The 14,132-nt window shown below is 37.1% G+C and overlaps 3 protein-coding genes across 3 annotated transcripts; 2 read left to right on the top strand and 1 right to left on the bottom strand.

Moving 5' to 3' along the window:
* Positions 1-2,616: 2,616 nt before the first annotated feature.
* LOC141657312 (cytochrome P450 CYP94D108-like) lies at positions 2,617-4,888 on the top strand. The gene has a single exon (XM_074464492.1). It carries the CDS (start codon positions 2,875-2,877, stop codon positions 4,414-4,416), a length of 1,542 nt encoding a protein of 513 aa, XP_074320593.1. The 5' UTR covers positions 2,617-2,874; the 3' UTR covers positions 4,417-4,888.
* A 102-nt stretch (positions 4,889-4,990) lies between these two features.
* On the bottom strand, positions 4,991-9,356 carry LOC141657313 (pyrroline-5-carboxylate reductase-like). Its single transcript, XM_074464493.1, has 7 exons — positions 9,010-9,356; positions 8,277-8,325; positions 7,997-8,088; positions 7,487-7,559; positions 6,470-6,590; positions 6,266-6,371; positions 4,991-5,440 (listed from the first exon to the last, which is right to left on the bottom strand). Exons 1-7 carry the CDS (start codon positions 9,214-9,216, stop codon positions 5,258-5,260), a joined length of 831 nt encoding a protein of 276 aa, XP_074320594.1. The 5' UTR covers positions 9,217-9,356; the 3' UTR covers positions 4,991-5,257.
* A 3,209-nt stretch (positions 9,357-12,565) lies between these two features.
* LOC141657311 (uncharacterized) lies at positions 12,566-13,912 on the top strand. Its single transcript, XM_074464491.1, has 2 exons — positions 12,566-12,786; positions 13,111-13,912. Exons 1-2 carry the CDS (start codon positions 12,637-12,639, stop codon positions 13,762-13,764), a joined length of 804 nt encoding a protein of 267 aa, XP_074320592.1. The 5' UTR covers positions 12,566-12,636; the 3' UTR covers positions 13,765-13,912.
* Positions 13,913-14,132: the final 220 nt, after the last annotated feature.

The raw sequence follows: 14,132 nt of genomic DNA, 5'->3' as shown, positions 1-14,132 counted from the left end.
GTTAACCACCCACGTAGTGACCAATCGAGACAATAGGCACTAGTTTTGATATGGGGGCGCCTACTCATCAAAAACCGATCTCATAGTATACTCAAGTCAAGTTCATTTTATTAGACACACCTAGGTTCATTTTGGTTCAGGTTGCAAAATCGTCGCTCTAATACCACTTTGTAACACCCCTTCTTGCCCGGCCAAGGCAATCGGAGGATGTTACCATCTCGGTCGGTTTCCCGAGGCGGTGAAATCGGAGTTGCAATTAAGAAACAATTTAAATAAATAAACAATTTAAATAAATAAAGTTTTTAGTGAATTACACAACCATGAATGAGTAAATAAAGGAACGATACAACTCATGACTACTAAACTCTTCTACTGAAGTGACACTCGGCTCCAAGCCCAAAGCTCGTCCCGTCTCCCACGTGACATCAAAACAACATGTACTTAACCTGCTCCTCGTATGATCGGAAATATCATATAGATCGACATAGGCCACCCCGGAAATAGGTGATAATTACACAGACACACAACACGTCAGTTTCAATATTAAATATAAGACAATACATGATAAATGACTATGCAACATGCCAATGATATGAATGAGATACAATTATACAATCACCACGCCGGTACCGGGCCACGCCCAGACGTACCCACAACCACCGGTGCCAGGGACACGCCCACGACAACACACCTCACAACAAGGTATCGGGACACGCCCAGACGTACCGGGCCGGAACCAACCGTCTCCCTTTCCAGACGTCGTGCCTCAACCACACGAGTCTCTCCTTACTCAAATCATTAATGTGTACATCCCTCTTGGAGTGGGAAGCTCCAAGAGGTGACTCAAGCGTAAGACGGTCTCACAACCGTCTTACGTCTCCTCAACAACCAAGTACCACTACAAACGACCTCCAATATAATACAACAATAACCACACAAGAAATACGAAATACAATACCAAATATGTGACTCCTCGTGAGACTCAATCCCAACATGTTATGAACAACAATTCCTCAAATACCAACATGATGTGCAAATCGACTCACACAATGCAATGACGATGAAAGAGACACAAATATGTACACCAAGTATTGAAACCGAGTAGGATAAACCTACCTTTTAGCATTCTTCACAAGCAATCCAATTAATAAGCAAGATCCATCTCATAAGATCGTCTCATCCTACCATACCACATAATAACTATCACAAATCATCCTACACTATAACATAATACAAAACCTCTTATTATTACCCACTAATTACCCACATATACATACTAATTACTAATTAAACAACCCAATAAGAAATCCCCAAAAGTTAGGGCTCATAAGACTAGAAAAGGGTAGATCTCAACTTACAAGGTGAAAGGATGAAGGAGAAGGTGATTAATCCTCTAATCCATGTGTGAATCCCCTAATATGGTGTTTGTGAGGGTCTTAGAGAGAAGGGAGAGAGTTTGGAGAGATAAGGAAGAAGAAATAAATGAAATAGGAGAAGGGGTTTTGCGGGTTTTAAAACCCGTCTGACTAGAGTGCACTCGACCGAGTGCCAAACACTCGGTCGAGTGTCGAGTCCACTCGATCGAGTGACCCTCGATCGATCCGAGTGTTCAATCCACTCGGCCGAGTACAACGCAGTTCTCGGAATGACCGGTTTTAAAAATACTCATATCTCACTCGTTTCTTGGTCATTTTGGGCGCGTGACCTACCGTTTGAATCGTAAGAGAACAAGTATCACCTAGAATTGGAATCTCATAAATACCATGTATTGATCTCAAGTTGTGACAGTTTTAAGACGACCCTTCTATTGGCGGACATTATAACAACTCCACTAAGTCTTGTATAGTAGGTTATACTCGATCCACTTTATAGTCATACTTCACTCTTGAGTAGACTCATCAAACCAGAGGTTCCTCTCACGCATCCCAAGGTTCCTTTGCAGGTCCCAAAAGATCCAGGTATTACATTGACTGAAGCACATTCTACACCATATTTTGTGCATCCTGGAGGAGATAAGCTATATAAACACTTAAAGAAGACTTTCTGGTGGCCTGGGATGAAGAAGGAGGTTGCTGAATTTGTCTCCAGATGCTTGACTTGTCAGAGGGTGAAAGTTGAGCATAAGACACCGCAAAGTAACGTACAGTTTTGTCAAGAAACCATTTCAAGCTTAAGCCGATATGGTTTAAGTCGCATGATCGGTTTATTCTTACATGTCCTCTCACGCAAATGTCCATTGAACTTGAAATGTGGATGCATTGCAGGTCTCTCCATATATCTGATGCTAATATATCTGATGTCGCATGATCCGTTTTTTATACCCTAACAAGTTTTTTCAAATCTATCCGTAAAGGACTTTGCCATGCCATTGTTTCTTCCAAATGCCTTCAAATCATACAACAAATGAATTAAATCCAGGATTGGAGGTATACGATTGCTAAACGATTGGAGTTCAAGAAATATTACGCAACTCTGATATCCCTTTCATTCTCAGTTTTAGCTTTTTTTCCTTTCATACTTTTAAATAAGTTGGCTCATAATTTAGGTAAAAATGTAAATTAATGAACATGTAACAGGACCCTTATCTACCGTTGTTTTAAAAAAAAAATTGAAAAAGATCACAAAATATCGAATTTCTACATGCAATCCTATCTTTAATCTCCTTATCATCATTCTACTTTTGCATACTCTCAATCCACCCATAACAAATTCCTCCATATACAGGGGCGAACCTAAAAGTAATTTTGGTTAGCGAGTGTTACTTTTACTATGCTAGGATTCCCTCTGTCCACATAAAATAATTTCGCCAAAGTAATCATCATATACACACTTATATACTTCAAATCATTCATCATTCATTCTTAATAAACTAAAATGGAGACATCTCCCATTTTTTACTTATGCATCCTCCTTACAACTCTTATCTTCATCCTTGTGTCCATCCTTTTCCACTACACCCATCAAAACCAAAAACATGGTTTCAAACTATACCCTTTCTTTGGAACCCTCCCTGACTTCCTATGTCACCGCCATCGCTTTCTCGACTGGACCACCACCGTCCTCGCCGACCACCCGACTCACACCGCTGTCTTCTTCCGCCCCGGCAAAGTTCATACTATCATGACTGCAAACCCCGCTGTAGTGGAACATGTTCTGAAGAATAATTTCCTGAATTACCCTAAAGGCCCCAAGTTTAGCGCCCTTTTATTTGATTTTCTCGGTGTTGGGATATTTAACGTTGATGAAGAGCTCTGGAAGCACCAGCGGAAAACCGCTAGCTTCGAGTTTAATAAGAGGTCGTTAAAGACCTTTTTGTTAGATGTCACTCGGTCTGAGATCTCGACCCGGTTAATCCCGCTTTTAGAGCGAGGTTCAGTCGGGTCGAGCGGAGTGTTAGACATGCAGGACGTCTTGGAACGGTTTGCTTTTGATAGTGTGTGTAAGTTGGCTTTTAATGTGGACCCGGGTTGTTTATCTGGTTCGGGTGAAGGTGAGTCGGAGTTTATGCGGGCTTTTGAAGAGGCGTCTACGCTTAGTTCAGGTCGGTTCATGTACCTATTACCCGTTGTGTGTACGATTAAGAAGTTTTTTAATGTCGGTTCGGAGAAAAGACTAAAAGAAGCAATCCGTACGGTTCATGTTTATGCCGACAATATCATACGGTCGAGGTTGGAAGAAATCAAAAATGGTGGAGATCGGAGTAGTAATCGTCATGACTTATTATCTCGTTTTATTGAAAGTAGCGATAGTAATTCATATGATTGTGCATTTCTTAGAGATGTAGTGATAAGTTTTATCTTAGCGGGTCGGGATACGACCTCGTCCGGATTGAGTTGGTTTTTCTGGTTATTATCCTCTAATCCGACGGTTTTAGAGAAGATTCGGACTGAAGTGAGGAATGTCCGAACACGGGCAGGAAAACGAGTGGGGGATACATTCGACTTCGATGAGCTTAGAGAAATGAATTACTTACATGGGGCATTATCCGAGACTTTACGGTTATACCCGCCTGTTCCCGTTGACACAAGGACGTGTTTGGAGGACGATATCTTACCTGACGGTACAACAATCAAGAGGGATTGGTTTGTAACATATCATACTTACGCAATGGGGAGAATGGAGAGTATATGGGGTCAAGACTGTTTACAATTTCGGCCTGAGCGTTGGCTCGATGAAAACGGGGTTTATAAGCCGGATAATCCGTTTCGGTTCCCGGTGTTCCATGCCGGACCAAGGATATGTCTAGGGAAGGAAGTGGCATACATACAAATGAAGTCGATAGCGGCATGTGTGGTGGAACAATTTGACATTGATGTGTTAGAAAAGGAGAATCGTCCGGAGTTTTTGCTGTCTTTGACACTAAGGATGAAAAATGGACTACCCGTGAAGATAAGGAAAACAAATGTAAGGATGTGAAGATGTGAAATTCTTTGGCAGATATGGAGTATACATAATGCATGTCTGTCCTCAAAGGTTATCATAATATCTAAACTTCCAGACTTCCAGTGCTATTTTTGTATGGTGTAAGAAGAAAGCACGTCAAGACCATTGTGATCGGATATGAAGCCATATGAGCTTGTTTAGATCCGTTTCACATTTACAACCATTACAAATAAGAATTTGTAGTAAAAACAAGGCACTATATATAGACCAATACGGTATAAAAAGCACGGGATTATCTAAAACTACGAGGCGATGTAACTATGCTAGTTTTATTAGGCTTATTGTTTGTTTTTATGTTGTTTACCTCTGGATGTAACTATCGCTCCAAAAGCCAAAATATTATGTATTTACGTCTTTTTACTGCTGCCAACAAAAAAAAAGGAAAAAAGAAAAAAGAAACTATTCAAGTACCCTAAACTAAATTATAAAGATAATTGTTGCTCTATTTTTTGTATCCATCATTTTTGAGTTCGTGTAGGTACGCCTGAATTATATATGAACGGATAGACGGAGAAAATTGCATCCATTTCTGTTTAGAGAAAACAAGGAGCAACCCAATTTTCATCATGAATCATTAGCAAACGGGATTTTCTCTTCCCAACCATCATCTTCTACAAAACTTTTATCGACACTAAGACAATTATGTAAAGAGAGAACCAAGTTATGTTGGCACCTAAAAGCAGCTAAATTGGAACCATGAATGTCAATGCCAAGAGCTAGACTCTAAAGCCTGGGATCAATTGTGGTCTACGGTTCAAAACCGCGGGATGATTTTGTCAAATAACATCCGCAAGATGAATAAATTGACTAAGCTTTAGGAAAGTTCTCGGCCAAGTTTAGCAGCTGCCACCACAGCGTTCATGATTGTGCCACGAAATCCACCTTTCTCTAGTTCATGAATGCCGGCAATTGTTGTCCCTCCAGGTGATGCTACATCATCTTTGAGCTGACCCGGATGTTTACCACTGTTAACAGCCATGGATGCTGCTCCCAACACCTGCATTATACAAATACAAATACAGGTCATATGTCTTATAAAGTCCCATCATTTGATTCTGTATGTTCAAATATTAGTCTTGGTCAAGTAAAACGACTGAAACATATTTAACCTTTTTAGAAATCGGCTCACTGCTAAGGAGAAACAGCTTTAACATGGTTACATGGGCATAATAGTAATCTACTTGCTCAAAAGACCCAAACCCCTACTTAAACTTTGTGCCAATGAGACCAATCGTTGGTTGGCGCAGTGGTAGCATGGGGCTGCGCTTGGTAGGGAGGTCTGCGGATCGATCCCCCACAACTGCGATTGGGAGGGGTTTAAATACCGTAATCCTTGGACACGCCCCGAAACCCGGATTAGTCGGCCCAATGTGGTTCGGATTACCGGATGGTTTAGACCAAAAAAAAAAAAACTTTGTGCCAATGAGCAAACATAAACAATCAAATGGAAAAGATGATGATGGATTTTCGTTAGATTTTTAGGTTTTACACGCTTTCGTCAGTTAGAGGTCTGAGCTACTTATGCTTTAATTCAAACCGATCATTATATTGGACACTCGACAGTCGGACACTGCCATTATTTGTAGACATTTGGACAATATGTGCTCAACGGCCTAAACCTAAGGAATATTTTAGGATGTGTGTTGGAGTTGGTGAACATCGGAGACATAATATTATCTCCATCGCACTTTCAAAGACCTTTTGTTTCTTAAGAATATGTGTTTATGAAATAGGAAGTAGCACTAAAATAATGAAATATATAACCTGAACTCTGGAAGCAATATAGTTGAAGCACAGAAAGGAATAAAAAGTAGGGACTTACAGTTTGAGCAGCTAACCCGTTGGCAAGATCTCGGGGAAGACCAGCAGCAACTCCTCCATCAGCCAGGGCTTCAATAGCCAAAAATATATATGCTGGGCCACTTCCGCTGCACGTCACATGGACAAATAAATTTGAATAAACTCCCTTTTGATAAACTTTCAAGTTTCATCTACAGGTTCTAACAAGTTTTGGGATCCAACTTACCTAAGACCAGTAATTGCATCAAACAATTTTTCATCAGCTCTCCAGACCTTGCCAATTGCTCCAAATAATTTTGCAATTAACTCTCCATCCTCTTCAGTTGCTGTTCCCCCCAAGCTTATCACTATGACATTTCCACGCATTAGAACGAATACATAATACTTTAGGCGAGTAGGATTACAATTTGAAGACTAGAGACGGTTTAGAGGCAACACCACCAACTTTATTTTACCGCATTGCCTCAAAGGCTCTTGTCTATAGTGAGGTATGAGGATTATGCAGCCTTCACCCCCTAATCCCCTATGTTGAAACATACAAAGGCACTTTCAGAAATGACCAATAATGAAAATAGTATTGTATTTGAGTAAGGAGGGCTACCTAAATGACAAACACACATAGATAACTGAGAAAAGAAGGGTCAACAACACCCAACAAAACAGACTTGAGTTCCCTACTGCGAATGTGTGTAAGAGATTCAAAGGAAGCAGCTTCTCAATCTCGTGATGTTTTGAGTGCTTGAAGAATTTACATGAGCAGGTAAACTAGAGAATTACTATGAGCTAGTAAGATAGATGTTTACGTGTTTCCAATTTGTAGACTATGATTTCTAAGGCAAACGACTCTGGTGTGCCCTCTTAAATGTAGTATAATGTATCGATTTCAGGCCTCAAAACAATCATCTCATCGCATCTGTTTTCCTATCTAAACAGTTGCACTTCAATTTGATTTGAAATTACTTAGAAACAACATTAAGGACACCAAATGTCAATAACAGAAAAGGCCAGTTAAAAAAAAAATCTGCCACCTGAAAAAAGGAGATTAAACAAAGGTCTACAAAATAAACAAGAAAAGATGTCAAGAAGATGGCGATTTAGATCGCGCAGAGAGCTCACAGCTATACTGTATAGAGTTGTATTTTGTGTATATCATTGCATTTAGCAAAAGGCTATAACAGAGGCAAACTCAGCTTCGAATAACAATTTGAGAAATTAATCTGACACTAAAAATATGGATGAAAACCTGATGCAGCCATTCCAACAGCAGCTGGTGTGTTAGGCATCACCCGAACAAAACGGCTATGTCCAGCCCATTCCTGTTAATAGATGCAACAAAAACTGATTAACAAGAGTCAACAATCTTGGCAACTACACATTATAGCACCATACAAAAATAAAGCTTTAAAAAACTGTACATTTTCCAGGCTAGTCATAAGACAATTGCTTATTGGGATCCACTGAATGCGAACAACGCCAATAAATAGGCGAATGAACTGACATATAAGGACACTACCACGAAACCTAGAAACCAATGCCACAACGAAAACACCAAAACTCCCATATAATAATGCAACTCCGCATGGAATTCTATCCGCATACTTAAATGAACAAAAACAATTTAGACAGTGAACACTATCTACCCAATCACAGCAGGAACTGTCATTCCTCACTAATAGTCTATATACACTAAAGTGTTAGCTTTTACGGAGTACTATAGCACAGTAACTACCAACAGTAAAATGTGGGCACACACCTGTAAATCTTTCAATTTTGTTCCAGCAACAACTGATACCAACAGTTGATTCTCGGAAAAATATGGTTTCAATTTTAGCACCACATCCTTAACTGCATCAAAACGTGACCAGAATCACCAGATTATGTACAACTTTAAAGCATACTCCGTAGAACAAAAGAGAGTCATAAAACAGATAGCAAGTAAACTATATAGATAGAAGCATTAAAATTTTAGACATCATAGTGTGAGCATTCCATATATAACAAAACGCTAAAACTGTACTAGAATGAAGCAGTACCGATTTGAGGCTTCACAGATAATACAATAACATCGCAATCTTCCACCACCTGCATAAAAAAGCGATATTGATTAAAATCAAAATTGCAACAATCAAACAACATCAGAGCAACGCTCAATCCAGGATCTCATAGTTTTAAACCAAGTCATATCCATACCCCATCGCTTTAACAAACTTCCGAACATTTAGCTACATATTACTCCCTATTACATACTTCATCCATCTCATTTCAATGAAAAGTTGTTACTCCTTATAGAATGTGTTATATGTATTTTCAGTAAGCGACTAGTTAGAACTCGCTCTCAATAATTTGCGATTCGTAGGGTACCCAAAGGAATTAGGTAACCCTGATGAAAACTACTCCATATTACTCAAGTTTTTACTTTTTCTGTTAAAATTGTCAAACCTTTTTTTTCGGTTACTAAATTGCTTCACTAATTTACCTCCCCAACCCAAATTTTTCAAGAAGGACTCAGTCATTTAGACCTTTAATGCACTAACTTTGAATCCTAACTCCGCTACTAGTTAGACGATTCCTAATACAGGGATACCTACAAACTTATTTCGAATTGGCGCGACGATCATCAAAGCGATCGTGTATAGAAACAGAATACTACTCTTTCATTTTTTTTTTTTTACCTTTTATATTCGCTATTTTAATAAAATTAAACAAATGATTGGGAGGGAGGGAGGGAGGGAGTAGTAGTAAATGCAAGTGTATTAGGAAGGAAACCTGGGAGTTGTAATCAAAGACGGAGACGCCGAAAGATTGGAAGGCTTCACGGCGGTGAGATCCGAGATGAGCGGTTCGAATCCGGGAAGGTGGCAATACGCCGGAATTTACTATTCCTTTTGCTATACTTTCTGCCATTTTTCCGGCACCTATGAACCCTAATTTGAAATTATTGGCGGCAATTGGGGTCGCCGTTATTGCCGCCATATTTGGTTGATTTTATCTTTCTTTTGTTAAACTGGAGAGAGTATAGAATTGGCAAGGTAAATTCAAAGTTGAGTGATTTATCAATGGCGGAAATATAGGTGGGAAACTCCGTAACAAACTATATGGACTCAACTAAAGTGGACAGTTTTGTGAATAATCAGAATGGAGTTGATCAAATGGGCTAATTCTATATCTGTGTTTTTTTTTTTGCATGGGTTCGGCCTTCTAATTGGGCTGATTGTGAGAGTTTTTTTTCATTAAAAAAAACGTAATTGATTTTCGCAGCAATGCTTTTAATCGAACTCTACATCATTCTGTAAAATAGATTTACCCTATTCATTTCCCTTCTTTTACCCTCAATCCAAGCAAACTCTAAAGATGATATTTCACCTTTACACTATCGATATAGGACATAGATTTGCACCCTTAACAATAAGGTACACTCAGAAAAAATTAACTAAAAACTTCGAAAATTTCATCCGAAGGTTAGAGCGCCCTTTCTTAGCTCCACGGATGATTTTATAATCATGTGACAATCGAATTTACGTACTTGTAACAGCTTAGCGGGTCACATATTTATGAATTTCAAAAAGTACGTTGTTCTTTTCCGCGTCACTGGGGTTGAGCGGGCCAAGAAAAATTACCAAGATGGCCCATACTGCACCATCGCACATTGGTGTTACGTCTCGTATTAATCAATAGTACTGGATTTGAGCTAAAGCTTTCTGATTTTTGGTCTTGAACCACTCCATAGAGGGACACAGCTACTATATGTACTATCAAAGAAGGATAAGAGGAGCACAAATGCAATTCATTGCCACATTGGGCAGAGGTTTCAGACTTCAGGGTAACTTACCTATGTAAGTCGAGCAAAGATCCTCTCCATTTCCTTTTCTCCATTTCTTGTCCATCTCCTCTCACATTATAATATAATATTACATCTTTCTTTCTATTGCATTTTTCTTTTATTTATCGATTAAAAACATGGACCGTTAAATTGCCGTGAGATGAAATCTTGACCCTTTATAAGAAATGAACCCTCCATTTCTTTTAGAAAATGGAGAGAATCCTAATTGGTTACTTACCTATGTTACTCTTGTACAAAATGACGGATTATATTTTATTCCCCAAATATGAAACATGTTGGAAGTTAAAATTAAATAACTCGAATTATATTTTTAGCCCACAAATATTCCCTATCTATAAAAGCTGAAGCAATTAGAGGATTGTGATTGATTCCTGATTTTTAGGGGTTGAAAAGGCAAACTTTTTTTTTATGATGCCCACGTTCATTGTTGGATTTAATTCCCTGATTTCAATGATTCTAATACAATACATATGCTAACCAACATAATATACATCTACTACAATATTAGGAACACAATATGAACAAATAAAAAATTACAAATGGAATAATTACAAAAAAAAATTAAAAAATTACAAATTAAATATAATTATAAAAAAAATCAATAAAAACCTCACTGGTTACTGATTCAGACTTGAAATATACAAAATTCAAGGATGACATACATAAAAAGATGCAAGATAATTGTTTTCGAAAAAAAAAAAAGTGAAAAGATAATTAAATTAAATATGTTAAAAGTACATAAAAATGGAAACAAAACCCGGAAAAAAAATCATTAAAGATAAAAAAATTAAATATGGAAAATATGCTTATTCAATAATATAAATTTTCTTCTTTGATTATCATCCAAAACGCCAAATTGATCGCAAAAGGATCCAAATCTTTATGGTCTAAACTTTATGCATGAATCTCTAATGGTGAGATAATATATGTAAATTGAGATAATGTAAATTTATTGTTGTATGTATATGGGGGAGAGATATGTGGTGTTTAGGCGATAAATAATTATGAGATAAAGAGCAAAGAGGTGAAATGGAGCGGCTGAAAGTGAGAGGGAGGTGAGATATGAAAGACAGAGAATAGTACGAGTAATATATTTAGTTAGGCGAGGATTAAGCTTGGTGAACGAGTGACTTAGGTGACTTGAGCCGTTGAGCGTAGGGTTTTTTACTTTTAAGTTTTATGGGCTAAATTGCTAGATATATCGGTCCATCTCATATAATATTGTTAGTTAGGCCATTTACGAGGAGTTGACACTTTATAGTCTATACATGAACTACATGGTCCAATTTATATACTTTATCTCAATTATTTATTTATCTTTAATTAAACACAATTTCTTATTTAAGATAGTACTATGAGCCCTAATCTTAAAACGAGTTAATTAAGTATTGTTAATGAGACAAAAGAATAATGCATAGGATTTAACAAAATTTTTGTCTTATATATGCAAGCGAGGGGGCATATTTCCCGTCTTAAGAGAGATTTACTGTTGTTTAAAATATACCTCATAAAGAATAAATAACACATAGAGTTTTATTATATGGTCGGAGTTTTTTTCGGTAGTTAGAGGGTCGGCCCAGTAATAATTTGGTTAATTATGATGGTTAGGAAATTAGGATTTAAACTGTAAGTATAAATTTTCAGATCTAAATATATTTTTATCGGCTACTATTCGTCTTAAGTTTAAGACGGATCAGTATCACCCCACAAATTCCACATGGCTATATAGGACATATTTTACTTTTTCGGCCCATGCATAATGCTATTTTTTTTTGTCTTATTCATCCTACGTATAGTTTCATCTTAAATCGGAATTTGTGTATTTTTATAACGTCGGGCTAATGCGTTGTTTTTACTTACATCTAAGTTAAGTGTATAATTTCTCTTTACTTTTACATTGGTATAATTGTAATACTAAAATTATACATTTAATAAATATATTTACCTTTTTATTGATTTTTCAATCTAATAAGATTCAACCCGTGCATTTTTTGCACGGGCGTAAAACTAGTAATACAATTATAGATGCTGAAAGTTAAAATGAAAAAATTATCATGAAAATTCAATTGGATGGTTGTACTCGTATGAGTCGTAACACATACACATCATATATGTTACGGATGCATGAAATATTTCCTAGTCGTATAGCCTTTCTTAAAGACTTAAACACTACTAACTAATGTGGTAGTTTTAAACTTTTAACCAAATTCAGTACTTGATGAACAAATCCCTCCTATGCTAGTAATGAATCGATTTAATACGAAACTCCAACAACAAAAATGCAAATAATTTACCCATCATATCTCATAGATACCAAAAATAGTACAAACATCATTTCATGTGGTCAATTGTTATAAATGTTAATTTTGCACCATTCAATTTATAAATTGTACTTCTCAATCATCAATACAATCGTCCCCACGAACCAAACTATATGGAATTGATTCTCCTTCACCTTCTTTAAAAGCGTGGAAATTGTGATGAAATTAAACCATGAAATACAAGCAATTATATAAAGTGTTACTGTGTTAGTATAATAGGCGATATAAAAAATGGCACATTTATTCATAAAACAAGCTAAAGCATACGCAAAAACAAGGCCAACTTACCCACCGGAGCTCTTCCGTTTCATTGCATCTAAAACTCGATCCTATGACCTTGTTTGGGATGTCGGTACTGGCAATGGCCAAGCCATTCCTCCCGTAAGTTTTCACTTTTTGTTTAGGTTACAGGCTCAAATCGTCTTTGTTTATATTATGTTACCTTTGTGCCTCATTAGGAAATATTCATCTGACTTTTAAGCTCTTCTGATTTATTGCATGTTACATTGTATTTTTTTTTTTCTTTTGCCCAGTGAAAAACTAGTATGTTACAACGCAAAGGCAGCAGCAGCTAGCCTCTGCGCCTTTTTATTCAAAATACACGAAATAAATGAAATATTACATTGTATTGTGTTAGGTTTATTTCGTAATTATTATGTTTATTATGAGACAGTTTCATACAAGAACTCGTGAATTTTGTTTCAGCTTGCGGAGATGTTCAAGAATGTGGTAGCCACGGATACTAGCTCAAAGCAACTAGAATTTGCACCAAAGCTCCCAAATGTCAAATATCACCTAACTCCTCACAACTTGTCCATTGACCAAATCCACCAAAATATTGGACCCAAATCGACCGTGGACTTGGTAACTATAGCCCAAGCATTGCACTGGTTCGACCCGGCCAAATTCTATGACCAAGTCAAATATGTTCTGAAGAAGCCCAATGGTGTAATCGCGGCCTGGTGCTACACCACCCCTCTCGTGGATCCTAACATGGACTCGGTTTTTGAACAATTTTATCGGGTTAATTTAGGTCCGTTTTGGGAGGAGGAGCGGAAATTTGTGGAAACAGGGTACATTGATTTAGATTTTCCGTTTAAGCCTGTGAACAAGTCCGGTCATACTGGGCCGTACGAGTTTGAGGCTCATAAGGTGATGAGTTTGGAAGATTTTGTGACTTATATACAATCTTTGTCCGCTTATATTAATGCTAAGGAAAATGGAGTGGAATTGTTGACTGATGAAGTGTTGGAGGAGTTTAAACATGCATGGAATTATGGAAATGGGACCAATTGGGGAAGTGATGAAAAATTGGTTAAATTTCCTATTTATTTGAGGATTGGCAAGGTTGGGAATTAGAATTAAGTAAGAATTGGTGAGTAATGTAGTAATGTGTGCTTATGTATTTTCATTTCGAGTAAGTTTGGTTTGAGATGGTATTACAACAACTCGTTGTAAGATTATGTTATCAATGAAATAAAGAGTTATGTACTATTTTGAATGATTATTACACCGAATTTCATGTTGTTTTTTTTGCTTTGAATCCATGCAAGTAAGTGAAAAGGTCTATCAAAGGATTTAATTTATGTTGTTGGTCTTTTGAGAGTTTGGAAAACACAAAAAAAAAAGACAGAAATTTCATTTCTTAATAATTTTTGTTTAGTGAAAGATCGTTTATCACAAATCTTTGTATATTAGTGATAGTTAATTACATATATTTCATTAAA

Source organism: Silene latifolia, chromosome 5 (assembly GCF_048544455.1).
Source record: "Silene latifolia isolate original U9 population chromosome 5, ASM4854445v1, whole genome shotgun sequence".
Classification (NCBI taxonomy): domain Eukaryota; kingdom Viridiplantae; phylum Streptophyta; class Magnoliopsida; order Caryophyllales; family Caryophyllaceae; genus Silene; species Silene latifolia.
The sequence above is the reverse complement of the archived record's forward strand: the minus strand, read 5'-3'. Positions and strand labels throughout refer to the sequence as shown.